Genomic DNA, 26719 nt, shown 5'->3' on the forward strand with positions numbered 1-26719 from the left:
ATAAGGACACCAGTTGTGTCTGGTCAGGATTCAGTCCTTACAAACTTATTGGACCTTCATCACATCCTTAAAGGCTCTGTCTCCAATACAGTCACATGGTGGAGGGCTGGTGATAAGGCTTCAACATATGAATTTTCGGAGTCGGAGGGACACAATGAAAAGCACAGAATGTAAGTTCCAAAAAGTCATGGGCTTTGTAGGTTTCGTTCAGTGACAAAATTCCCATCTCATATTACAGCCCCCAGCACAAAGGAAGGAAATACTAAATAAATAATGGTTGAATTGAATTAAAGCGGAGAAGGGACATGATCTGATTTATAATTTTAGAAGGTGAATTGGACGGCAACAAACTTGCAAACAAGCAAAAAAACTTGTTAGAAGGCTATTGATAGGCGGAGGGAGGGGACGCGGGCTCATTGCTGTGTGTGCCCTGCAGTCTGTCCCTCACTCACCGCTGACGGCCTGTCTCGTCGCCTGCAAGCCGTGCCGCCGCCCCACAGAAACGTTTCGATTACCCTCAGTCCTTCGCCAGATGAGGCCAGTGTCCAGGGCACTGGCTTCTCATCTCACTCGGGCTTATGCCAAAGATGTAAAATTTGGTGCGGATGCCCGAGCCTTAATGCTTCAAGGTGTAGACCTTTTAGCTGATGCCGTAGCCGTTACTATGGAGCCAAAGGCAAGGACAGTGATTATTGAACAGAGTTGGGGAAGTCCCAGAGTGACAAAAGGTGGTGTGCCTGTTGCAACGTCCATTGACTTAAAAGATAAATATAAAAATATTGGCGCTAAACTTGTTCAAGATGTTGCCAATAACACAAGAGGGTGGGGATGGTACCACTACTGCTACTGTACTGGCTCTATCGCCAAGGAAGGCTTCGAGAAGCTTAGCAAAGGTGCTAATCCAGTGGAAATCAGGGGAGGTGTGATGTTAGCTGTTGATGCTATAATTGCTGAACTTAAGAAGCAGTCTAAACCTGTGGCAACCCCAGAAGAGATAGCCCAGGTTACTACGATTCCTGCCAATGGAGACAAAGAAATTGGCAACGTCATTTCTGATGCGATGAAAAAGGTTGGAAGAAAGTGCGTTATCACAGTAAAGGATGGAAAAACACTGAATGACGAAATTAGAAATTATTGAAGGCATGAAGTTTGATAGAGGGTATATCTCTGCATACTTTATTAATACATCAAAAGGTCAGAAATGTGAATTCCAAGATGCGTATGTTCTGTTGAGTGAAAAGAAAATTTTGGTGTCCAGTCCATTGTTCCTGCTCTTGAAATTGCCAATGCTCACCATAAGCCCTTGGTCATAATTGCTGAAGATGTGGATGGAGAAGCTCTAAGTACACTTGTTTTGAATAGGCTGAAAGTTGGTCTTCAGGTTGTAGCAGTCAAAGGTCCAGGTTTTGGTGACAATAGAAAGAACCAGCTTAAAGACATGGCTATTGCTACTGGTGGTACAGTATTTGGAGAAGAAGGGCTAACTCTAAATCTTGAAAATGTTCAGCCTCATGACTTAGGAAAAGTTGGAGAGATCATTGTGACCAAAGATGATGCCATGCTCTTGAAAGGAAAAGGTGACAAGGCTCAAATTGAAAAGCGTATTCAAGAAATCATCGAGCAGTTAGATATTACATCTAGTGAATATGAAAAGGAAAAACTGAATGAACGTCTGGCAAAACTCTCAGATGGTGTTGCTGTGCTAAAGGTTGGTGGGACAAGTGACGTTGAAGTGAATGGAAAGAAAGACAGAGTTACAGATGCCCTTAATGCTATGTGAGCTGCTGTTGAAGAAGGCATTGTTTTGGGAAGGGGCTGTGCCCTGCTTCAGTGCCTTCCAGCCTTGGATTCAAAACTCCAGCTAATGAAGATCAAAAAATTAGTATAGAAATTATTTTTAAAACACTCAAAATTCCTGCAGTGACCATTGCTAAGAATGCAGGTGTTGAAGTTGAGAAAATTTTGCAAAGTTCTTCAGAAGTTGGTTATGATGCTATGCTTGGAGATTTTGTGAATATGGTGGAAAAAGGAATCACTGATCCAACTAAGGTTGTAAGAAGTGCCTTACTGGATGCTGCTGGAGTGGCCTCTCTGTTAACTACAGTAGAAGTCGTAGTCACAGAAATTCCTAAAGAAGAGAAGGATCCTGGAGTGGGCGGAATGGGTGGGATGGGAGGTGGGATGGGAGGTGGCATGTCCTAATTCCTAGAATAGTGCTTTACCATCATTAATGAGATGTGAAAGGAAGCTCAAGGCAGCATTCCTCACCAATAACTTTAAGAGAGGTCAGTTGAAGGAGATGACTGAAGAAAAGGGTGGCTGATGTTTAAGAAAATCACTATAACCATCAGTTACTGGTTTCAGTTGACAACATAGAATGGTTTACTGCTATCATTGTCCATACCTACAGATAATTTATTTTGTATTTTTGAATAAGGACATTTGTACATTCCTGGTTTAAAAAAAAAAAGGCTATTGATAGAGTTGTCCACACAAAAATGATTGGAGCAGAATGTTGTCTGTGCATATTGAGAGATGTGATTAAATTTAAGCTATATTTAGGAGGTAGAACTGACTGCATTTGCTGATGCATTACTGGCTGTGAAGGGGGAGGAAGAGGACATAATTACAGATGAGTTACATAATTATTTATGTAGGTTTCAGGCATGGGCTATTAGACGGATGAGGGGAAGATGAAGGGACATCTGGGGAGGCAGGGAAGGAAATCATGAACTTGGTTTTGGACAAGGTAAGCTTGCGATGCCTGAGAGACACACACGTGGAGGTGACATGTAGGCAGGTGGATATATAAATGTCAAGCTCAGCAGAATGTGGTGTTTCCTCCTGCCCTGAAAAGTTCTTATTACTGCGGTGGTGAATCTTATCATCAGTGGAGTCTTACACTGGTAATAGTTATCCCTCACACTTAGTGGGCTCTAAACTTGGGCTGGGTGTTGAAATTCTCTCGTTTGATCCTCACATCTACTTTTGCAATGTGTCATTTTTGTGACACGTTGCACAGACAAGAAAACTGAATATCAGAAAGTGAAATGAAATGTCTGAAGTCACCAATCTAGCAAATGGGAAATGTAGGATTTGACAGCAAAACTGTTTAACCTCTGTTCTCTGACCACAATGTCCTCCCGTCTCACAAGAGGCAGAGGTCTTGGAAACATTTCCTACTGTGCTTCTATATTATCATGTGACCTTGAACCTCAGGTGGGAAATGAAAGGTAATCTGTTAGTTCCCCTGCAGTTCTGCTATACTGCAATGCTGATCTCTTTTGTAAATCCCATTGTTTTTTCTTTTCTTTTTTTTTTTTGCGGTACGCGGGCCTCTCACTGCTATGGCCTCTCCCGCCGCGGAGCACAGGCTCCAGACGTGCAGGCCCAGTGGCCATGGCCCACGGGCCCAGCCGCTGCGCGGCACGTGGGATCCTCCCGGACCGGGGCACGAACCTGCGTCCCCTGCATTGGCAGGTGGACTCTCAACCACTGTGCCACCAGGGAAGCCCGTAAATCCCATTTTTAATGTGAGTTTGCTGTAGGTACCTATCAGAGATGAAACCCAAGCTGACAATTCCTTTTGATGTGTATGAAAAGGGCAAATCTCTTTAAGTGAAAACCCAGCACACTAGCTTTCTTAATCTGAATTCCAGTGGAGTAAGAGGAAAACTCTTTAGAACAAATACTTCTGCGTGAGAAAATGTTCAGCATCTCAGATTTGTTTTATCATCTGAACGATAACCTCGAGCGTTCCTCTGAGCCGAATGTGGGTGTGATGCTTGGGCCAGACACACAGCTTTTCCTCTAATGTTTGCACCCAGGGTCTGCCAAACTTCCCCACCTGTGCTGTCCCAGTGACACATGGGTCACCTGTCATCTGGCTCCACCAGGCTGGGAGGTGACAGATTGTATTATACTTTCCTCTAGTGATTCTGATTGCCCTGCATTTCAGAAAGGACCCTCCTAACGTATCCTCCTGCCTTATCCTTTGAACCAGGGTCACTCTTTTTGTATGTGTGTGGGAGGGGCATCTGGTATGGACAGTCAATTTGAATTTGATTGGAACATGCTAACGAGCCGTTCATATGGGGAGTAGGGGCTGTTTCTGATTAGATTAAGCTTCTGAGAGAGGAAAGAAACAGCCACTGATTAAAGACATAAAAAAGGAAACACATTAAATGAGTCAGTGGTTCATCTTCATATAGCAAAGTATAAATTAAACATAGTCCTGGGGATCAGCTTTGAATAGCAGCTGGGTAGAGCGAGCTTTTCTGGATACATCCACGGGAGAAGGCGCTTACAGCAACTCAGAGGGGCTTAACCCACCAGAGAGGGCTCTGAGAACTCCTGAGTAAATGGATGGGCTGAGTTATCTGATAAAAATGACTCTCACACTAGGGACGGGAAGGGTTTTATTTGGATTTCAGAAAATTGTTCCCTGAGTCCCTGTGACATTCAAGCTCATTATTATTCTCTACAGCATCAGTGATGGTAATGGAGCCAGAGATCTTAGTTCAAAACAAAAGATGCAATTAGAGTAGAGAGCACGCGTGTCAATGGGACCCTGATTTGGAACGTGGCCAATACTTCTGTCTCAGAGCTTGGGGCTTCTGTAGTTTTGGTTCTATAGAAACGCCTGGGCTGGAACTAGCCTTCTCGGCTTCATGCACGGGGAAGCTGTGAGGGTCAGCCCTGCTAGACTGTGTCACCTGACCAGGGCTGGCGGTGTGGCTGCAGCCCCGCCTCCTGCTGGCTCACACTAGCATCTGTGGAGCTGCCATGGGGCTGCTACCTGTGGCCGTCGGAGGAGCCCCGAGTCATGCGTGGTCTCCAAGCCCCTGGCTTCTCCTCTTTCAGCCTGCTGGCTTCTCCCTTGGTTTTCTGACTGCTGCTCTGGTTCTGAACTGGAACCGGACTCTCCCCTACAGCCTGTTTTGCAGGAGTCCTAATACCTGCCTACCCCTGGCAGCTCCCTCTCTCCCCCACTGGGGACTAAATCTCCTCTCTGTATCTTCAGTCCCTAGTGGGGACCTGCTCTGAGTGGACTCATCATCTGGACCTGGACAGTCTCTCCCCACGCCTGGAGACTTCTGCTGCAAAGTCTCACCCAATAGATTGAACCCCTTGTTATCCATGCTGCAGGGCCCAAGCCTCTCTGGTCACTTTGCCTCTCCACATGCCGGCAGCTTGTGTGAATCAGGGAAATGTTCAGTCTGCAACAGCAGCCCCCAAACCCCAAAGGCTGAACCCAGGACAAGTTTATCTCTCACTCACTTCACAATCCTCTAAATGTTGGGGGGCTCTCCTGGCCAGCTCTTCTCCAAGTGGTAACTGAGGACTCAGGTTGCTTAGGGGTTCCCCTTCTTTGAACTTCAAGGTCATCTTGGCGTAAACATCCAGCGGATTGGGAGGAGAAGTGGTAGAAGTGTTCATGGGTTTCCCACACAGGATACTTACCCACCTGGGCCTGAAAGTGACAGCTGTAATTTCCTCTCTTATTTCATTGGCCTGAGCTGCTCACACAATCCCTTCCGACTTCAAAGAAGGCTGGGAGATATAGAGGAACACACAGATTTGTGTTAGGAGTCAGCCACATTCTTGGAGACCACCCTTCTCCTGGCTTCACTTCCCCAACCCCAGGTAGGACCAGGCCTGTCTTCTTCCTTTTCTTCCGTTCTGTCTTGAGTCCACCCTAGCCTGCATTTAGACAATAGTAATCAGGGCTGTTGGCTGCTATGAGTTTTAAGGTAACCATGTATAAGTTCACCTTGTTTGGAACCACTGAAAGAGGGCTTCTAATCTCAATGACCACGTGTTTGCTAAGCGATCCTCCTGGAATTTCCCATAAGGAAATGAACTTTCATGGTCCCAATCTTTAGAGTCAGAGCATTAGAGTCCAAGGAAAGCTGGGGCCCCTGTCTGTAATGGGCTGGTTTGCTGAGCTTGGCACCATGGCTGCCCCTGGGTTTCCTATAGGTAAACAGCTATTTCAGCAAATCTCAAGTCCCTGCAGAACAGCCTTTTAACTTTTTCTTCATGAAAAGTTTCCAGACATTCCAGCCCAGCTGGTCTCTTCTTGGATTCCTACCAGAGGAATCCTCCTGCTGCCTTCTGATCGTTATGAAGGATCCCTTTCAAACAGGGAAACTGCTTCAAGGGCTTCTTATGGCTGACCCAAAATCAGACCCCTTCAGGGACATCTTCCAAGAAAAAGCATCATTTTTTTTTTCCCCCCGAGCAGCAATTCTGTCCAAAAGACCTTTCGGCAGTGTTTTATTGTAAGAATAGGGCTTGGGAAACTGGATCCCCAGGGAGTGTTTTTCTGTGGAGTCTGATGGAAGAATAAGCATTGTCAGACTTTAAAAAATGTTTCCTTACACTTGAAAAGAATGAAATGTCTGCCTTTGGAAACCTGGGAGAGCACCGAGGAAAGTGCACAGGGGGATGACTCAGAACTAAGGCTCAACTCTCAATCCTTCATTCATGCAACTTATCGAGTATCTATCATGTGCCAGGCCCTGTTTAGGCTCTTGAGATTCCTTAAGAAGAGCAAGGTGGCCATGGGTCTTCTCTCACAGGCTGGTGTTTTGGGCCCATAAATAGGAAAAAATGCTCCATCTCACTGGTACTCAGGGAAATGCAAATTAAAACTACAGTGAGAGTGAATTTCACACCCATCTATGAACGATGCCAAACGTTGGCAAGATTGTAAAGCAACATGAGTGCTCATCTGTTCTGGTGGGACTGGAACATGGGATTCTCACTTTGGAAGAGTTTCACTCTCCCTGGGAGAGTTGAACGTGTGTTCTAACCTATGGCTCAGAAATTCCACTATGTGCAGATACACAGAGAGGTGCTCTCTCTTGGGTGCCAAGAGACATGTATAAGCATATTCGAAGGAGCACTGTTCATAATCCTGAAAACAACCAGACTGTGGGCCACCAGGAGAATGCGTAAATAAATGTCTGTACATTTATATGATGGAGCACAATGGTGATGAAAATAAATGAAGCAAGAGGCAAGTTGAAGAATGCAGAAAATACACTTCCATGTATACAGCATTTAAAACCAGGTAAAACTAAGTACGTAGTTGAGCTGGATGGCAAGGAAATTATTAACAAGATTCAGGATAATGGGTTACCTTTGTGGGTAAGGAGCAGCACACAGAGATTTCTAAGTTGCTGCCGATACTGTTTCTTAAGTGGGCGGTAGGTAAACAGTTGTCCCTTGTGTTATGTGTCTTTAAACTGTACATATACGAGGTACCCAGGCACCCAGCTGGAGGAGGTATGGGTGACACGGGAATGCAGAGCAGAGGCATTTACCAAATTCAGGGCAGACAGGGAAAGTAGGTAGGAATTAGCCAGGCAAATAAATATATGTGACAGGGGGAAGAGGCTGACAGCCTCTGGCTTTTGACTTAGCTTTGCCCAGGTTTGACCTCTCTTTCCTTCTCATTCCCGTGCACGCTGCTACTAGAGTGAGACGCATGTGGTGTCTAGGTGATGCCCTAGTCAGTGTCTTTGTTTGCCTGCATTTCTGACCCTACAGCCACTCTGCAAACACGTTGCTGGTCTTCTGCCAGCCATTCTCAGGCCTCAGCCTCCATCTTCCTTGTCTTCCTCCCCCCAGCCTGCCTGGGTTGGCTTTTGACTCTTGTCTCAGCATTTCACAGCCAAGTTAGGCGAGACAGCTACACATAAAAAGGTAATTAACAAGATGAGCCAAGAAATAAGGACCACTTGAGTGGTGCGAATCGTATTTCAGGACTTTGGAGGAACAGGGCTAGGCTGGCTTTGGTTGGACGGAGAGCAGGAAGGAGGATGTCTGGGCTAAGGGAACAGTGGGAAGATTTTGCCAAGAGAGAAGAGCTCATTAAATGTCATAAGGAGATAAAAGCTGGACAGGATTTGGGATCTTATCCTGTGGACTGTGCTTATGAAGTACAAGACTAAAGTGCCACTGCCCTCCAATCACTTACCCTCGGTAGATATTACTAATAAATGGTGGCATGCTTTTCCACTAAGCCCAGATGGAGCCTCAGAATCCTTCTTAACCCAGTGCTTCAAAAGGACATTAACCAGTGAACGGATTTAACATGGCAGTGTTATCTGCTGTTCCTACCAAAGACTACAGAGTGATCACCAGACTCTGAGTAGGAGAAATGGTCACACTGTATCCTGATGTCTTGCCTCCAGTGTCTCCCTATTTTATAACTCCCAATTCACAACTCTACCAGTTGTCTCAAATACTGGGTAATATTTGAGGTATTGGCAAGAACACTTAGAACCACAGAATGCAAAAAGTAGAAGGTATCTAACATGTCACTGAGTCCAGCTCCTCCATTTGGCAGCTGGGAGAAACTGAGGCTTGGGAAGGAAGAAGGTTTATTTATGTAAGTGGCAAACATAGGACATAAACTCAGTCTTCTGACCCTGACCTTGTACCAGCAGCTCCCAGCCCTGGGAAGGGAAAGGAACCTGATCCTTCCTAAGAACCTACTAGATGCCTGTCTTTGCTAGAGGGAGCTTTTCATACAGCATCTCTTTTAAAGCTGCCAGTTACCCCAATAAAAAGGCAACTGACATCCAAGAACAGGTCCAAGTGAAAGGCTAATGTGGGACAGAGGCAGGATTCACACTCTGTCTACCAGCCCGCAAGACCTGCATGCTTTCTTGTAGTTCCCAGATGGAGGCACCAAGTTTCTTCAGAAACAGTCACAGGATTAGGGCTCCCTGGGAAGGGCTGTTGGTGAGTGTGACTCGCCCTTCTGTTTACAACAGTTCAGGTTCTCAGTCACGTCTGGGGGCAGCCCAGCAGCTCCTCCGTGGGCGTCTGGAAGCGTTGGCTAGGTGGGGGGCTTTCTCTACAGTGAGTTCATGGTTCCATAAGATGAAACCGCCTGCAATCACCCAGGTTCATTTGATAACTTCCCGAGTTTTATAACGGTAATTCAAGTCTGCAGCCAAAGTAACTCTTCTCGTTTGTAGCAGCATGCACTTAAATGTCAGAGCTTTGCTGAAAAACCACTTGGGTCTGAAGGAAGTCATTGTGTTCAGTAAAATCTGGCCCATTTTATGTTTATGGCCTTTAGTAGAGGAGCCAGCTAAGCGAGTTAAGCCGCCTCTCTCTATGGTGAATGAAAGCCCAGGGCTCTGGGATTGCTGGAATCACTCATTCAGATCACAGCTATTGAACATGTCCTGAGTGCCTGGTGTTGGTATATGCAACGTGCACCTTGTCTTCCTGGAGCTTATACTTTAGCAGGGCAATGGAGGTGGAGGGCAGACATTGAACGAAGAAATACGTAAATAGAAGTATTGTGAATAAGCATTAATAAGAAAAAGGGTGGGGTGCTAAAGGTATTCAGAGGGGATCTAATTTAGACTGAGTGGGTGAAAGAAGGTAAGATTTGAGGTGGGTAACAAGTGGGGGATTTATTCCAGAAAGATGGAATAGCAGGTGAAAGGCACAGAGACAGGAAAAAAATTGGTGTGGTCAGGAAACATGTTGCCCAGTGCCCATCCAGAAGCCACGAGGTGCAGCCTTGGGCTGACGTGCCACCAGGCATCCCCAGGGCCTGTAAGACTAGCACACGCCTCACTCGTTATGAGCCTGGGTCACAAGCGCACTAGGTAGAAATTAAGTTCTGCCTTGGTAGTGGCTTCCTGTGCCCTGCGACCCCTGCGACCTCATCTGCCTTCTTGGTTGCTGACCCTTGGTCTTCATCTCTCAGCCACCCCTTTGGCAGCCAACCCTTGCCCTTCCTCCTCTTGGCACCTCCACCCCCTAGAACTTGCAATGCTAAGCCATCATTCTGTCCCGCATCTTTGCCCTCCCTCCAGCGGCCCTGCTTCTCTGGCACAATGCCTCCCGTCTGTAGCCTCTATCTGGTTTGGGTCTTGCCAAATCATGCCAGCTAAGACCTGTGTCCGAGGCCTGGATCCATTTTACTTCCTCATCCTCCCAAACCTCCATGGAAGCTTCATGATGTCATCTTTCGTGAGGTCCAAATGCCAATGATTTTCTTTCCTATCCTTTGTCTGCCATCCACGAGAGGGCCTCTGAGATCAGCTGTGGGTAAGACTTCTGAGATTCTCTCTGGAGCAAGCCATTGGTCAGCGGAGCTGCTCATCGTGCGGGGATCGTGGAGCACAGGCTCTCTCTTGTTTATTTCAGGGTCATTGGTCAGGGTCCGGAAGTGAAGGGGCAAACACGCCAAATACACATCTTCTGCTCCAACCAGAAGCTGCCAGGAACCCAAAGGCTATATCCGAGGCAGATGCTCACGATAGATGAGTTTCTTTTCACAGAAGAGAGGAGAGCAGAGACAAGCTCTAGGTTAACAGGTGCTTCCAGTCTCTGGAGAGGAGCCTCTCCCTGCCGGGCCAGGCACTCTGGAGGGCAGCACGTCTGTTGTCTGTTGGGCTTCAGCCAGACACGTGACTCCTCTGCAATCATTTGTCCCCTGAAGGTGGCTGTACAGGAGAAGCCACTAGCAGCAGTCATAATGGTTATTACAAAATAATAATAACAAGTGCAGGCTAATAAGGGCTTACAATATTCCGAGCACTACGACAGGGGCTTCCAGAGCCCACTGCTCAGTGTAGCAATCACTGTCATTTGAGTTTCATAGATGGGATGTGAAGTACCCCAGTGTTGCCGCTCAGCCAGCACATGGTGGGGTCAGAATAGACCCAGATGTCCTGATCCCACCTCGGCTGCCACGCATACAGAGCTCACCCGGAGGCAGGCTCGGGGTCAAACACCTACCTGCACTCCATCCCCTTCTTCTACCGGGCGAAATTGAGACTTGGGAGGAGAAATATCCTGCCAAAGGTGACACAGCAGCAGGTGGCGGAGGTAGAGACTGGAATCCACTTCTCGCTGGCTCCAAAGCTGTGCTTTTATAAACTATGCGCTACTCCCACCCAGCTCAGCCATCCCACCTCTGCTGGAAACCCGTGATCTGTTCTAGGCACCATTTAGCACATGTCTAAAGGAGAATGTGGTGAAGAGCTCGGAGAACATTTTGAAAGAGGGAAGGAGATTAGTAAACCAGTACCAGTGTCATGGTCGGGAAAGACAGGGCTGGGACCACAGAGCATGACAGGCTCACCTAGTTGAAGGGGATACAGAACTGTGACGCTGAACTGACACCCCAAGGATGTCAGGTGAAGCAGGGCGGGGTGGGTATGCAATTGCATGTGCAGAAATCCAGAGGTGAGAGGAAACCCAGCATGCTGGAGGAAGTAAAAACTGTCAGCATGACTGCAGCACGGAGTATGTTAGGAAGCAAGCACGAGGCTGGAGGGGTGGGCAGGGGCCAGACCCCCGGAGCCTCAGGGGCTGTGCTGGGGAGGGCGCCGTGCAGGCGGGACGGGATCCAATGTACACCTTCAAAAGATCACTCTGGCTGCTGGGTGGAGAAGAGACTGGACGAGGAAGGCAGGAGGGAGGGCAGTTGTTTGGAGGCTGTTGCAGAGTCCAGATGGGACATGGCAGTGATCTGGATGAGGGCAGTGGCTACAGGATGGGGAAAGGGGAGTAGCTTCAAGAGGTCAGCAGTGAATTCACACGGCTCCTTTCACTGTGCAGCTAAGGGCAGAATGGGAGGTGCTGCCACCACCCTTCTGATTAGAACCAAGGCAGAGGCTCCCACTCTAAGATGAAATGGCGACTGACTCTTTGAGAGACAGGTCTTGGAATAAAAGAGCTTTGTTACAAATCATGTACTGTGTTGGGTCGCTGAAATATGTCAATTAGTAGCCTCCGTTCCAGTGGCACAAAGAATAATTACCCTGACTCCGTGTGTCATCAGTAACATATTCACAGGCTTTCCTTGAAAATCTGAGCAAAGTGAGTTGGAAATCAGCACAGTCCCCAGAATATATGGGTCATGGACATAAAGGTGCACACCCTAGAGCCTTCCATGGCTTCCTTTCCTGGTCCTCGGAACCACCCCTGGGTGTGGAAACTTCCTTCAAAGCATGGTCACCTGGGGAAACACTGGCTCTTCCTTGAGCTTCGGTCAGGCTCAGACTCATCCTTTTTTTTTTTTTTTTTTTTTTTGCGGTACGCAGGCCTCTCGCTGTTGTGGCCTGTCCCGTTGCGGAGCACAGGCTCCGGACGCGCAGGCTCAGTGGCCATGGCTCACGGGCCCAGCCGCTCCGCGGCATGTGGGATCTTCCCGGACCGGGGCACGAACCCGCGTCCCCTGCATCGCCAGGTGGACTCTCAACCACTGTGCCACCAGGGAAGCCCCAGACTCATCCTTTTGCCTTCGTACTGGCTGCGTGGTCCTGGGCAAGGGACAGCCTTGGTCTCAGTCTCCTCGTTTGGCATTGGAGACAATAATCACTACCTCACAGTGTTATTCTGAAGATTCTGCTGTGTATCATTTGTTCAGTAATAGCCGAGGCTGACTGAGCGCTAATTATGTGCCAGGCCTCTTTCTAAGCACTTTGTCTATGAGCACTTTAATCTCCTCAGCAACCTCTTGAGATGGGAACTCTTAGGATCCCCATCGGAGATGAGGAAACTGAGGCACCCTGAGATCAAGTGAATAACCCAAGGTCACACAGCTACTGTGTGTGATTTGTGCCGGTGCCTGCCGCATAGTGGACGCTCAGTGGGGATGCTTGTTTCCTTTCCATTGGCCCTAAATATTAATAATATACTAAATGCAAGACAGGCTTAGGAAGTCAGTCCATTGCCTTCCAACTTCCAACAGGACCAACTGGTGTGAAATAGCTTGGTGGAAGAGAAGACATTCTCTTCCTAACTAGCACGAGGTGGGGAGGGGAATTAAGCTAAATTTGAAGCTGACCTTTCCTTGGAGGAAGACCTATGGTTGTCGATGGGTACACGTTATACGCGCAAGTGTCACCCGCCAAGTTGTCCACTTGACAATACCTAATAAGTGACCCCCGCTGTCCATCAAGAGATCCTGATTGCTTTCCACCAGAAGCCTCACTCATCCTCTCTGACCAGGTGTTTCAGATTCATCCCACTTTTCTAAGCACCAACCATTTACTGATTGATTGTCTGGTTAGGCATCAATCATTTATATATTTATTCAACAAGTACTTACAAAGTACCTGTACGTACCAGGCCTTGTGTTCTGTGCTGGAGATGAGAAACGAATGAGATATGGGTTCTGCCCTCTAGCAACACAGTTAAGGCGAGGCTGACCTATTAGCAGGTAAGTTGTGGTATCAAGAGCTTTGAGGGCCAGAGGAGGAAGCTCTGCCCCAAGAATGAAGCAAAGAGCCCACAATAGTGTGGCTGGGTGGCCAAGATCTTGAGAGATGATATTTTTTTTCAGCTGGAGAAGGAGTAGGGAGGACATTCCAAAATTACAAATAGAATGGGCAAAGGCCTAAAGACACAAAAGGATGTGCACATTCCAGAACATTGAACTCCCACAGTGTCTGGAATGATTGTGGCAAGGGCTCCAAGACACTGTCCCTCAACGCTCAGGTTACAAGGTCATTTTTATTTTTCAAAATCAAATTGCATCCTGTCCAAGCTCCTACTCACCAAGGTCAGGGAGAAGTTTCATATTATTCCCTTCTTTTTTTTTTTTATTCCCTTATTTATAGCTCCCCCCCCCCCCCACTTGGGTTCTGACAGAACTCAGAGCCCAGGAAAGATGGAGCTGCTGCAGGGCGCCTAGCTCTCCCTGTGGAGATCACTCATCTGTGTCCAGGCCCAGGTGGTCCATTCTAAGGTGATGTCTCTGTTGGGAGGCTCCGCTGGTCCCTCCATGTCAAGCACTGCTGCAGAGACCGTTATCAAGGATTTTGTTAACTTCTCCCCCGGGGCAAGAAGAACCCAGATAGCTGGTCACAAAATGTCTAGTCTCTTCTTTGGGGGAGGGAGGGTGGAAAGACTGGAGAGGGAGGGTGCATTACTTCTTTGCTGGTAAATCCACAGCAACTGGAGACAAGACACAAATTAATGACTCAATAACCTTCCTGTTCTAGGAGTAGAAATAAGGTACAGCTGGCTCCCTTTGCAGGCAGGAGAGGAAGGTGAGAGCTGGATGTCTGAGCTCGCGTTCATGGTCACCTATGGTCTGGGTTCCAGGCTCAGGGTCAGGTCTGGGCACTGATGCGTGGCCCGTGTCTTCCGCAGGTGTGGCAGTGTGGCGGGAGCGTGGAGGTCCTGCCCTGCTCGCGGATTGCCCACATTGAGCGAGCCCACAAGCCCTACACCGAGGACCTCACCGCCCACGTCCGCAGGAACGCCCTCAGGGTGGCTGAAGTCTGGATGGACGAATTTAAAAGCCACGTGTACATGGCATGGAACATACCCCAAGAGGTAGGAAGCCCCCGTGGGGGTGGGTTTCTTGGAGGTTGATGGGGGAAAAAAAAACAAACAAAACAAACCTGAGATTCAACCCTTCTTCCCAGGAGACAGCCAGAGTCTTGTTTGCCATGCTGGAGTGAATTCTCAAACCCTAAGATACAAGATGTTGAAGAAAAGGGGCTGACTATAGGGTGCTAAGGCATCTTACCCACCCCGTCCCTGGTTACCTCCTCCTTGGAGGAGGGCTCCTTCCCTCCAGACAGCAGTGTCCTCATTCTATGTGAGAAGGTTGGACCAAGTGTCTCCAAGGTTCCAACATGCTCCCAGGTTCTCAGCTTCTCTGACAATAGATATTTCATGGTCCTAGATTACAAATATCCCAGTAATTACCAAAATTCTCAAAATGCACCTTAATTTCCCTGTAGACTGGATTCAAACTTCTCCATCGAACCTTTGACCAGACCAAGAAGGAATATTCCTATGCCTTTGGGATTGCTTGAGCCACATGGATGGGGCTGGGCTACATTCCCACATTTTTTAGGCTACTTTTAACCCTCACAGAACCTCATCATCACCTGCCACTGTCCTCTAGCCCTCTAGTCACCCACACTTAAGAAGTGTGAGAGAGAAAGCAATGTTTCTTTGGTAGTTCTGTTCAGCCTTGCTGTGTGTCATATGGAAGTAACCTTGGACCGCTGGGTTGGGAGAACCCAACAGATGCCAGCCACGGGATCCCCACCTGCTTGCCAGCTGGTCTGCCTAGAGATCATTGCTTATGTTGCATTTTATGTGAAACGGAGCTGTTGACTGCAGGACCTCTTGCTTTCCTCCCAAGGCCATGGCTTCCCCTCATGAGTCCTTTAGAAAGCCTCTGCTGTCTCTTCCTAATAGGGCAATGATTGATCTTTGCTTAAAGTTTCCATATGAAGGCCTTCTTCCCCGACATGTCCACCAAGCTCATGTTTTGCTCAGGCGGAGTGATTGAGAAAGTAGGCTGGGTCATGGGTGGGAGCTTTCAGGCAACCCCCTCACTACCACGACCAGGGGGAGGGGTCTTAGGTTGATTGCATCCTCCTACAATCAGTGAGATTTCAGCAGTTGGGAAGAAGAATGAGGAACCAAGCAGTACCAGCGGGAGTGCAGCCAGCCCTGATGAACCAGCCCCGAATGCAGCTCTGACAGTGGGAGTGTTTCTAGGGAAACGGTGGTGCCTTCTAGCCCCATCTGCGGCTGTGGGCGTTGGATCACAGCATTCTGGGCAGGATGCTGAGCCCTGCTGTGGGTGTCCTCTGATAGCAAAATGTTAAGCACACTTGGAAACTCCCAGGAGCTCACCAGCGAAGAGCAGTGTGGATTCCCGGCTTCTGCAAAGGACTGGGATCCTGTCCGTTACTGTTGTCCCCCGTCTCTCTGCACCCCAAAGCTGCAAACTTGGTAGCCCTCTCCCCCCGATTGCAGCTGCCAGATGTTGAAATAGACAGCAAATCCAAAGAATAGTAGAGAAGTGAGTGAGTAGAAGTAATTGGAAAATGATGAAACTCAGTGTCTGCCTGTGACTCCTAGAAGAGTTCAAACCAAGTCAAGTGGGTGGGGCTGGGGGGTAACACAAGAAAGGCAGATGAGGGGTGGAAATGTCCAGGATGAAGCCTTAGGAGGAGAAGGAAGGGGTCAGCGTGTTTCCTCTTGACCCCCCTGTTCGCTTCTATGTCCAGACTCCCTCTTCTGCCTCTTTCAGGCTTGTGCAGAGTCAACACTTTTCCACCTCCCGTCCACTTTTCAAGTCACATCCCAATACGACCTCGAAGCTGCTTTTGGCAAAGTCATCATGGGCCTCCTAACGGCTGGATTTAATGGCTGTTTTCGAGTCTTTCACTTACAGGATCCCACCTTTTCCTTGAAACTCTTCACTCTCTTAGCTCCAGGATTCCACACCCCAGAACATCCTCATCTCTCCGACTGCTCCTAACTCCGTGTGGGCAAGGCTTACTTCCAGTGGTCGCTTAAGTGCTCCCCAGGGACCCGTCCTTGGCCACCTGCTCTCATGATACGCATCCCAGGGTAATCCCATCTGCTCTTGGGTTATGCAGCACCTATACATTGAGGGCTTCCTAGTTACTCTCTCTAGCCTGACTTTTGCCTTTAGCTTCAGACTTTCAGCCACACATCTCCTGGGTGTTCCCACAGGCACTTCAGACTGAATCTGACTGAAACTGTGTACATCTTTTCCCCCCCGCCCCGAGTCTGCTTCTGTTCTTATTCTCTGTCTAAAGTCATGATACCACCATCTGACCAGACATGTGAGCTTAAACCTGAGTGTCTTCCTTTAATCGTCTTCCATTCCCAGTCCATCAACGAGCCCACCTTTCCATTCCTCTCACTTCTGAGTTCAGGCCTCGTCTCTTCCTTTGCAACAGCCTCTGGTTGGTTTCCTGGCTCAAGTCTTACCCCTCAAGTTTATACTCCCCACTGCCCAAAGTCATCTTTTTAAAAAACTCACCGCGACCATGTCATTGTCCTACTTGAAATCTTTAAACGACTCTCCATGTGCACAAGATCAGGCATAAAGTCCGGTGTTAGACATGGATCTAAGCTTTCTCCTCCACCCACGTCTCCAGCCCCACTGCCCACCATCCTTGTTTTGGAGGCTCTGTAAACAGCGTGGACTTAGGGGAACTGCCCTGAGCTCCCTGTTCACACCAGGCTGTTTCTCGTCTCTGTGTGTTGGCCCATTTTGTCCTCTCTGCTTGGAATTCCTCCCAAAACCTCTTCCCCAGCCTCTACCCTTACCATTTCTTCTCCATCGTTTTAGACTCAGCTCCAGTGACCTCTTTTCTAGAAGCCAGCCCCAGCTGGGAAGAAAGCCCCTTTTTGCCCGCGTGTCTCTGTCATTGCATCATCACCCTGTAAGAGAATGTTCCGTTGTCTGAAAGTCTCTCTCTCATTAGACCAGTGTGTCTCAAATCTGGCTGAACTTTGAAATCACTTGGCCTCCACCCCAGAGATTATGATTTAATTGGTTTGGAAGGGGACTTTTTTTTTTTTTTTAAGAAAGCTCTTTGGGGATTTTAATGTCCATCCAGGGCTGAGAAGCACTTCACTAGACCATGGACTCTCTGAGGACAGAGTTTATTATTCATATCTGTGTCACCAGGCCTAGCACAAGGTGGGGCACGTGGTCAGGGCTCAGTAAAACCTCACTAATTCTTGTTAACAAATGAATCTGCTGGCCATACGTGTGATCCCTTTTTCCCTTGATCAGTGGCTCCTAAAAGCAGATCTACAGACCAATTGCATCAGAATCACTTGGAGACCTTTTAAAAAATACTGATTCTGGGTCTCATCCTCAGAGATTTTGATGAGGAGGTGTATAGTGGTAGCAGAATCTGTAAAAAGCTCCCCAGGTGCTGGTTTGGGGAAACCAGGTTTGGGTGACACTAGTTTAGCTAATCCTGCTTATCTTTCCAAACTCACCCTTAGCATCACCTACTCCAGGAAGCCTTCCTTGACTGCTCTCCTCCCTTTCCCTTTCATCCTCGCTGCCCCACACCAGGGGATGGACTAAGGGCCCCTCTTCCATTGTCCCTCAGCACTCTCTGCTTCCCGCCGTGCTTCACACTGTGTGCAGAGAGTCTGTTTACTTGTCTGGACCTTCCAGACTCTGCTTTCAGGCAGACTGTGACTTCTTCCTGTTTGTATGCATGATGTTTGGGACAGCTCCTGACCCAGTCTAGGCACTCAATAAAGATGAGTTGAAAAAGAAAGAAGAGGGAGGAAATGTGGGTGCTGCATTCCTCCATGTTTTCCCCAGTAATTTTCCCAGCTGCCCTTGATGTGGCGGCATCTCGATACATTCTCTTCAGTCACAGGCACGTGTGTTCCCAATTTACTTAACTTTTCGTCTACAGCATCCCAACTGCAGATGTAGAGCTGGAACCCTTCACCCCTGCCTAGTGGCTCCTTGGAGAATTAAATAAGTTAATATGTGGAAAGACTTTGATCAGTGCTTGGCAAATGGAAAGCACTAGAGAAGTGTTAACTCTTGTTGTCGACGTGATCACCTGCACCCTCTGCATTCCTGCCCCGGCTTTAAAATGCCCTTGCTGGGCAGTCATCCTCCCTCGCTTCCTTCTATGCAGAGTCCTTCCAGGGCCTTGCACTGGACAGAACCAGCTCTCTCACTCACTCCGTAATCACATTCAGTCCCAAGCTTTCGGAAATCCAGAGGAGCCTTCCACTCATGCAGCCTCTACTTTAATTGAAAATCAGTTTGCTTATCAACAAACAAAGTCAGTCTGCAGCAAAGCATCAATATTTCCTTACACAGGGTTCAGGAACTCTAGACGCGCCCCTGCTTCCTCTTGCCCAAAGACAGGCTGAGTGCCAAGGATGACTCACCACGGTTCTTAGGCAACAGCCCTTCTTTGGGTTTGGCTACAAGGAATTTTGTGTCCGGCTGCACACACAGGCAGGAATACTGGACAGCTTTTTGTGTGGCTAAGTACATTAGTGTCCTAGGGCTGCCAGAACAAATTACCACAACCTGGTGGCTTACAACAACAGAAATGCGTTCTGTCACAGTTCTGGAGGCCAGAAGCCCCAAATCAAGGTGCGGTCAGGGCCGTGCTCCCTCCACAGGCTCTGGGGGAGGATCCTTCCTTGCCTTTTCCAGCTTGTGGTGGCTCTAGGCGTTCCTTGGCCTGTAGGTGTATCTTTCCATTCTCTGCCTCTGTCTCTGTGTGTTCAAGCCTCCCTCTCCTTTCTCTTATGAAGATGTAGGCTCATCCTAAATCCAGAATGATTTCATCTCAAGATCTCTAGTTAATTACATCCGCAAGATCCTATTTCCAAATAAGGTCACGTTTGGAGGTTCTGGGCGGACGTGATACTGGGGAGGGACACTATTCAACCCTGTACACTAAGTATTTGGCAAAGGGGGGAGATACATTTATTGTTTTCTAATAATAAAGGTCAAGGTGACCTCCTCTGAGAATGTTTGCTTATTTCTCAATTTCCTCCCCCTGCTCTGAAAAAGAGTTTGATGCAGTTTACAGTAAACACACAGTACAGATGTGCTGAACCGTTAAAATGGAAAGGCAAAAGTCCATGAATAAACAGGAAGAGGAAAGGGACGTGATATCCAGACACGTAAGCTGAACAAAACTCTGGTTCTTGAGTCTCCTAGAAGTTAAAGTAGAGACGGATTGTCTCTCTCCCACTTTTGATTAGATTGTAAGTAGGGAGGGAAACCTTCCTTTGATCCTGAATGTGGAAAGGAAGTTTTCCCATGGGAACCTAAATTTTTAGGAAAATACAGAGGCCTTGCTGAAGTAGGTTCTTCTAGTTGCTTTCCCTAAAAGCTGAGACAGTGTTAATTTGTCATCACATAAAGGTAAGTATAGCATGAAGTGAGAAGACCTGGGTCCAGGCAAGTAGCTTTGTGATGTGAGAATAAAGTGCAGAGAAGTTTAAAGAGTTAATACTTAACAGATGTCTTGGGGTAGGGGAGGGGTGAGCAGGATACATTTATTGTCAGTTGCTAAGTTCACTATTTCATAAATATTTTTTCACCTCAGTCTCATCAATATAGTTCAGGTGAAGCGCTAGACTGTGGGTACAGAGATCAGCAGAACATGTTTCCTGATCGTCAGGGAGCCGGGGTCCAGCAGAGAAAGGCCAAGTAACAGTTGCTGGGAGGGCTCCCGGCAGGAGCCAGGGAGCAGACCCATCAGAGAAAAGGTCATCAAGAAATATTCAAAAGGTATATCCTCTCTGAAATTGCACCCTAGGAGTCTGGAACTTAAACCTTCAGGCTGTGGCAGGTTCAAATTTTTACATGACCTGAACTCTGGTGGGCAAAAATAAATGTATTTCTTCTATATCTACATTTTTTTTGACTCAAGCCCCTGTTGACTGATATCAAAAATGTGTTCTGATCATGTCCAGATACATGCAGCAGCCATCTTTGTGATTTTTCCCAGACATTTCAGAGTTAAACTGTCAATTTCATTATTTTCCAAACCCCCGTAACTTGATCCCGGAGTTGATGGCAGAACCAGATGGGGTAACACTGCCTGCACGTGGACTGCAGTGTCGGTGGGAGGGAGCTGTATGTGCTTCCCCATCCTCCTCTGTCTCTGCTGTGGGCTTATGTCTCATGAGATACCACGTGCCCCTCTGATCCCTGGCTCCATGGTGTCGTCCTCTGAGATGTCACCCATCGCCATCTGATCCCCCACTGGAGGGACCCCTTTGCATCCTCTGCTGTGGCATCAGCTCTTTCTCAGCTGCTTCTGTGCCCCGTTCAACAGCTGGGGTGCAAGCCCAGGGCTTCCCCTCTGCTCTGGGACCACAAGAAACATAGGGGCTTCTCTCTCGCTCTCACTCAAGGACACATCCATGTCTCCATGTCTACTCCTTGTCTGCTGCATGTCGATGGCTCAAGGGCCACCTCTCTGGTACACCTGGGAAGTGAAAGACACAGTGCTGTCTATGCTAAGCCCCCAGGCCTAAAGAGATAGGCTGCTTCTCCCATAGGGACTTGGTCTTAAGAGGCAGAAGGGCAGGCTCCTAAAAATGCGCTGGGTAAATTTTAATGCACAAACTCCAGACCCAGGTTGATTGGGTTCAACTCTCAGGTCCACCACTTATTAGCTGTGGGACTCTGGGCAAGTCACCCAGGAGGTCACTGAACCTCCCTTTGTCTCAACACTTCATCTGTAAAATGAGGATTATATGGTACTCCCTCATAGGTTTAAATGGGACCATGTACATAAATTTAATATAAGTAGAATATAAATATATGTGCCTGTCTCATGCAGAGCACAGCCTGACACATTGTGTTATGTAAGACTTAGCTGCCATGATCCTTAGGAATAGTAATGTAATTAGCATTATTCCATCTTCAACTCTTTCCCTTCCCTCTTCCTCTCCCCTAGCAGTTCAGAATCTCTCATCTTATCTCTTGAGGGAGAGAAAAACCTTAATCAGACTGTATTCTTCCCATTTCTTTCACTTATACAAAGACTACAGCTTTTTTTTCTTTTAGTAATTTTTAAGGATTTGCATCTTTATTTTCAATGGCCTTTGATGACAGTCCCCATCAGTGCTGATCTGATGTTTCACAGACCAAACGGAGATGGTTATGGGGCCAAGGCACACGTTGGGAAGTGCATGAGTTATATTCCCAGGTTGTCCCTTCACCAGACAGTCTCCAGAACCATGGTTGGGGAGGTTCAGGGAAAAGCTGTGGCCTGGTGGTGGCTGAATCTCTGTGTTTGCATCCTGTGCAGGACTCAGGAATCGACATCGGGGACATCACTGCAAGGAAGGCTCTGAGAAAACAGCTGCAGTGCAAGACCTTCCGGTGGTACCTGGTCAGCGTGTACCCAGAGATGAGGATGTACTCAGACATCATTGCCTATGGGGTGGTAAGGAGCTCGCCCCTCGGGGTTTCGCCCAGACGCAGACAGAGAGCAGAACCAGAGAGAGGTGTGGAGAGTCAGGGAGGGGAAGAGCCTCTTGTCCCCCTGTATGGGACGTGTGGTAGACCTGTGGACAAGAGGCTGATTTCTGGAGCTGAGTGTGAGGCAGCCTATGCTTTCATAGCCCAAACCTCTCCATTCCCTTGAGAGAGGTGCTTAGTCTCTCCTTTACAGTCCTAAGCAATTCAGCTCTGGCCCCAAACCTGCATATCCCACTTAATAAAACAAAAACCTGAAGTCAGGTTAAGATTGCAAGACAACGTAACAAACTCCACTGTTCCTCAAGCATGGGTGCCTGAAGTTCTACCAACCAGCCTTCATGCCTCCCCCACCCGGGGCTATGTCTTTCACTCACACAGAGCCTCCTGGTAAGGCATTCTGGGAAATATAACCTTCCTGAGTTGCTGTATTTTGAGGGATGTTTTAGTACCACTTATCGATTGGCAGCGAGCAGTTCTCCCAGCAGAGGCAGCAAGATGGAGGGACAGAGCAGAGGGTTTGGACCTGGTTCCTATCTTGACCCAGCCACTTCCTGGGCAAGTGTCTTAATGTCTTTTGGCCTTAGTTTCTTTATACGTTAAGTGTGGTAAAATAATACTGTCCTCGTGGGTAGAAGAAAGTCTCAGATACATAAATGTATTTTGTGTCTAAGGTTAAAATACTTTGAACATTATAAACTCTCCCATTCTTCCAATATCCCCAGGACCATACAACTCTTAAGGTATTTTCAATACCTGATTGATTTTTGGATATCTCACCTGGTTTTTGCTGACTGAACACATAAAGATTTTCTATGACAGTTAAGCCCTCAAAACTATCCCCTGGGGCCACCTGCCTTACCCCCACCCCCTGCTGTGTTACAGATGGGGAAACAGAGAGGCAAAGTGACTTGCCCATATTCATGCAGTTAATCAACAGTGAAACTGAATCTGAAACATCAGCTTCTGATATCACTGTCATTCCTCCCTTTGCAGTGTCCCCTCAGACCTTTTAGATATCCCAGGATGAAAATTTGAAGGAAGAACTGAGGCCTCTTCCTCTGATGACCTGTGCTCAGAACTGAGTTCAAGGCCTGCCTCGGCAGGAACATTATGGGTACAACGTCAGCCTGGGAGGAGAAGAATCCTTGCTGAAGCGTTGGCCTCAGTGTTCCCTGGGGGCCTCCCAACTCTCACATCCTAGGATTCTAAAGGAGACAGAGCCAAGGTCCCAGGAACTCCCCCCTTCCCACCCTCCTGCAGGGCCTCTGTTGTCCCCGGAGGCCAACCTGTAGGAGGGGGTCATATCTTCCCACAAGAGTCCCCATGGCATGGCTGACATGTCCTGAGAGAACCGCCCAGTAGCCTCTTGCCTCTCCACTTCCCAGGCTGGTATAATTCAGATGTCAGAAAACTCCTCAGCTGGCGCCGCCCAGCTATTACCTGAGGCTCCAGATCCTGTCATCACCGTGGAAACACACTGGACTGTGAGGTGCCTATCAGTCCCATCTACCTCCCCAGAACCATCCTGAGGATGCGGCAGTTACTGGTACCCCTACACTCAGCCCATAGCAAGTTGTGTGTGCTGCTTGGCCACTGTTGAACCCAGCCCAGACAGAATAGTTATGCTACTGTGGCTCCAGAGAAACTATTGGCCCAGACCTCTGGGAGCCAGGGCAAGCTTCTGGATTCATGGTCTCACCAAGCTATCAGCTGTAGCTAAAGAATGTTAGCCAAACTCAGCCAGAGAAGCGGGGAAAGCAATACGGTGGACGTGTATGCGCGCAGCCGTTGCAATTCTGGGTCTTGGCCCAGGGCGTTCTTGTCTTCCAAGCAAAAGGGTCTCATCTTATGAGCACATACAGCAGGTTTACCATGTAGTCTCCTCACCACCGCACCCAGAAACCTTTGGTTGGTCAAATAGTGAGTGGCACATACGGGCTTGTGATCCAGATCCGTCTGAGTCCACAGCTGGGGCTCTGTTCACTCTGTTGTGCTGAAAAACCTCCACTTGCCATCCCAGAGGGCTGAGCTGTGGCAGCCGTTCCTGGGCCTGGCGGGGGTCTCTGACCCCCTGCATGTTCATCTGCCAGCTTCTGTTCAGGGCCCAGCGAGCCCCCCTCCCTCCTGCCTCCTCAACAGGCTGGGTTCTTACGTGAGCAGAGATATGCTTGCTCGTCCAGGAGCATAATGAACTCTTAATGGGGGCAGTAAGGTGACAATGGGCAGGGCAGGATGCAGCACAAGAGCAAGAGGATTTCTGGGGCTGAATCTTTCTTCCTGGTGATTACTTTTATTCTGAAATGGAAAGACCAGATGTCTTCTCAGGGGCACGTTGTTTTTTTTTTTTTTTTTTTCTTTTTCCCTTCCAACTCATGCCTAAACTGCATTGCTCAGGTCAAATAACCCCCTGGGATTCTCAGGCCATTGTCAAGTCTATATAACCCTGCCCATTAATCCAGTAATAGGTCCCACTGATGCCTCCTGCAGGCTGAAGGGCCTGTGGGCCCCGTTGTGTGGGCATGGGCATCCGCCTGGATCACCGAGCTCCGGGCCTGGGGGATGGCATGGCTCTGCATAATCCCAGCTCTGGTGCTGACCGTAGAGATAGAGCAGCATCTGGAAACAGACATGCCTGCTTCTGAACATTAGCTTTGCTACTTAATCGCTACGTGACCTTGACAGTTTGCAAAACCTGAAAGGTTATAGTCACATCACTTCATGGGGCGTCTTTCACAGTCTCAGGGATCGTCTCCATTTGCATGATGGAGAGCTTGGACTTTGGAGACCGACAGACTCCAGCTCTGCCATTTGTCCAGCTATGATGCCATTCATTCACTGTTCATTTTCTTCATTCATTCACACATACTTACTGTGTAATATGTGCCAGGGCTGACCCACGTCGCAGGCAGTTAGAAAGCCTGAGAGCTAGTCTGGTGACTGATAGAGGAGACGGGCAAGTGGAGAAGTGACAAGAATACAGCGTGTTAAGTGCTGCAATCAGAGAAATGGAGGTGTTGGCCTCACACCCAGATGTGGGTCAGGAAAGGCTTCCAGAGTGACAGAGAAGCTGAGGACCACAGGAAGAGGAGGATTCAGTCAGGGAAAAGAGAAGGCCAGGGCAGAGGGTCCATGCAGTGGGAACAGCATGACAGACCGAGAGGTGTGCAGAGCTTCCTACGGTAACACACTTCTTGCACCCTTAAAAGAGATAGTATTACCGATCTGGCTATGTTATTTTGAGAATTAGGTGGGATAACGCATGGAAAGCACTTCACCTGGGCCCTGGCACATAGATGCAGTCATAAAAGCTAGTTTCCCTGAACGGCCTTCAGAAAGGTTATAGCGGTAATAATAGTAGCTAACAATTATTGCACGTTTGCTATTTGTCAGGCCCTGTGCTGAGTACTTGTAGATATTGTTTCAGTTAATCCACAAACCTATGAGGTTGGCACTAGTATCATCCCTATTTGAGAGTGAAGGAAACAGACTAGGAATTATGTTGCTTTGTCCAAGGCCACACAGCTGGAGCCAGGATTCTATCTCAGCCCTCTCTCCCAGCTTCCTCAACAGACCACCTACTTAATGGGGGGGTGGATGACACAGAGCCAAGGAGGACTTTATCAAAAGGCACCACCCACCCCTCATTCAGAGGCCAGCTTTGGGGATCCAGGGGAGATCCAAGTCTGACTTCAGGGCTTTCTGGAACTTTCTCTTTGCAGTAGAAGTTAGCAGGTCTCACTGATGGATTACAGTGTTCGGCTTCAAATGTGACACCCGCCCCTCCATGGGCTGTGGGAGAAGTCCAGAGAGTATTTGCATATGCTCCTCCCACACAGGCCAGCCACGTAATTGGTTTATGATAGAGGATTTGCTGCATCGATGCTTCTGGGGCCCTGCCTAGGGAGCTGACACATGCTCATATTTCTGCAGAACCCCTAAACTTCAAGTTTGAGATTGAGCTGCTCTCACCCAGTAAAGGAAAGGGAGCTCGAGAGAAAACGATTTGCCTCTGTTCCTTGTCCCCTGTCAAGAACAGGGGTCGCATAGAGCACACGTGGGCCTCTGGTTATCTGTTCCATTTCACACCCCTTAACTGGGTTCACTGCACTCCTGCCACGTCCATCAGGACTACGAAAACTTAGCTGCTGTCTGCCTCTGGCCTTCCCCAGATAGATGACCCACCTGTGGCCCATTGCCCTGGTCTCCCCTGGATTCTGATCTCCAGCCTCCTGTTGTGAACAGAGTGCTTTGATTGCTAAGAAGAGCTTGAAGCTAGCTCAAGTTTAGGTGGGTAAAGATACCACAAACTCTCTCATGGGCTTAGGAACTAAAGTACAGCTGGACATGAGCACTTGAGCTGGGAAGCCACTCAGACCGCGGCGGGGGCAGGATGATCTCTCTTGTCTCTAAATCTATCTGCCTCCTGCCTCATCTCCTTGATCACACTGGATTCCTCTGCTTGCACATGGCCCAGCAGATCCACCACACCCAGTCCAAATGGCCTCACCATCCTAGTGGCCAGCACCCACTGACCACGGTGTCTGGTCTCTCATCTGGACTCCTAGGACAGAATAAGAGGATCATGAGATAGTCACATTTCAGAAAGAGAAGGACCAGGAGAGGGGAGGAAAGAAAGACAACTGTTAATTCATTCTAAGCTATTTGTTGGTGCCTGCCACGGTCTACTCAGCTATGGCATGCGAGCAGGACCACGTGGACCGTAAGCTGCCCTTTCCAAAGGCTGAGAGTGAGCTTAAGCCGGAAGGGGACATTGAATACCTGCTTTCCTACCTAGATGTGGTAAGACATTGGTTCATGGTACCCAGACATTTGTTCTGTTGATTGCCATGTGCTTGTAGGTGAGGATAAGAGATACCTCTCTCTTCCCCTGCTCCCACTCTGGCCCCTTTCTCTCTTATTCTCCCACCAGACCTCCCA

General features: G+C 48.3%; 1 protein-coding gene and 1 pseudogene across 5 annotated transcripts in view; both read left to right on the forward strand.

The window, feature by feature from the left end:
• Positions 1 to 26719, forward strand: part of GALNT18 (polypeptide N-acetylgalactosaminyltransferase 18) — a 547599-nt gene that overhangs the window by 457947 nt on the left and 62933 nt on the right. For all 4 annotated transcript variants that reach the window (XM_079929173.1, XM_079929176.1, XM_079929174.1 and 1 more), the window contains exons 10-11: positions 14146 to 14331; positions 21609 to 21746. In XM_079929173.1, coding sequence (XP_079785299.1) covers positions 14146 to 14331; positions 21609 to 21746 — 324 coding nt within the window. The remainder of the gene's footprint in view (positions 1 to 14145; positions 14332 to 21608; positions 21747 to 26719) is intronic.
• Positions 446 to 2202, forward strand: LOC307189818 (60 kDa heat shock protein, mitochondrial-like; annotated as a pseudogene). Its single transcript has one exon. The product of its transcript is annotated as a 60 kDa heat shock protein, mitochondrial-like (transcript).

Source organism: Stenella coeruleoalba (assembly GCF_951394435.1).
Source record: "Stenella coeruleoalba genome assembly, chromosome: 8".
In the NCBI taxonomy this organism is placed as follows: Eukaryota; Metazoa; Chordata; class Mammalia; order Artiodactyla; family Delphinidae; genus Stenella; species Stenella coeruleoalba.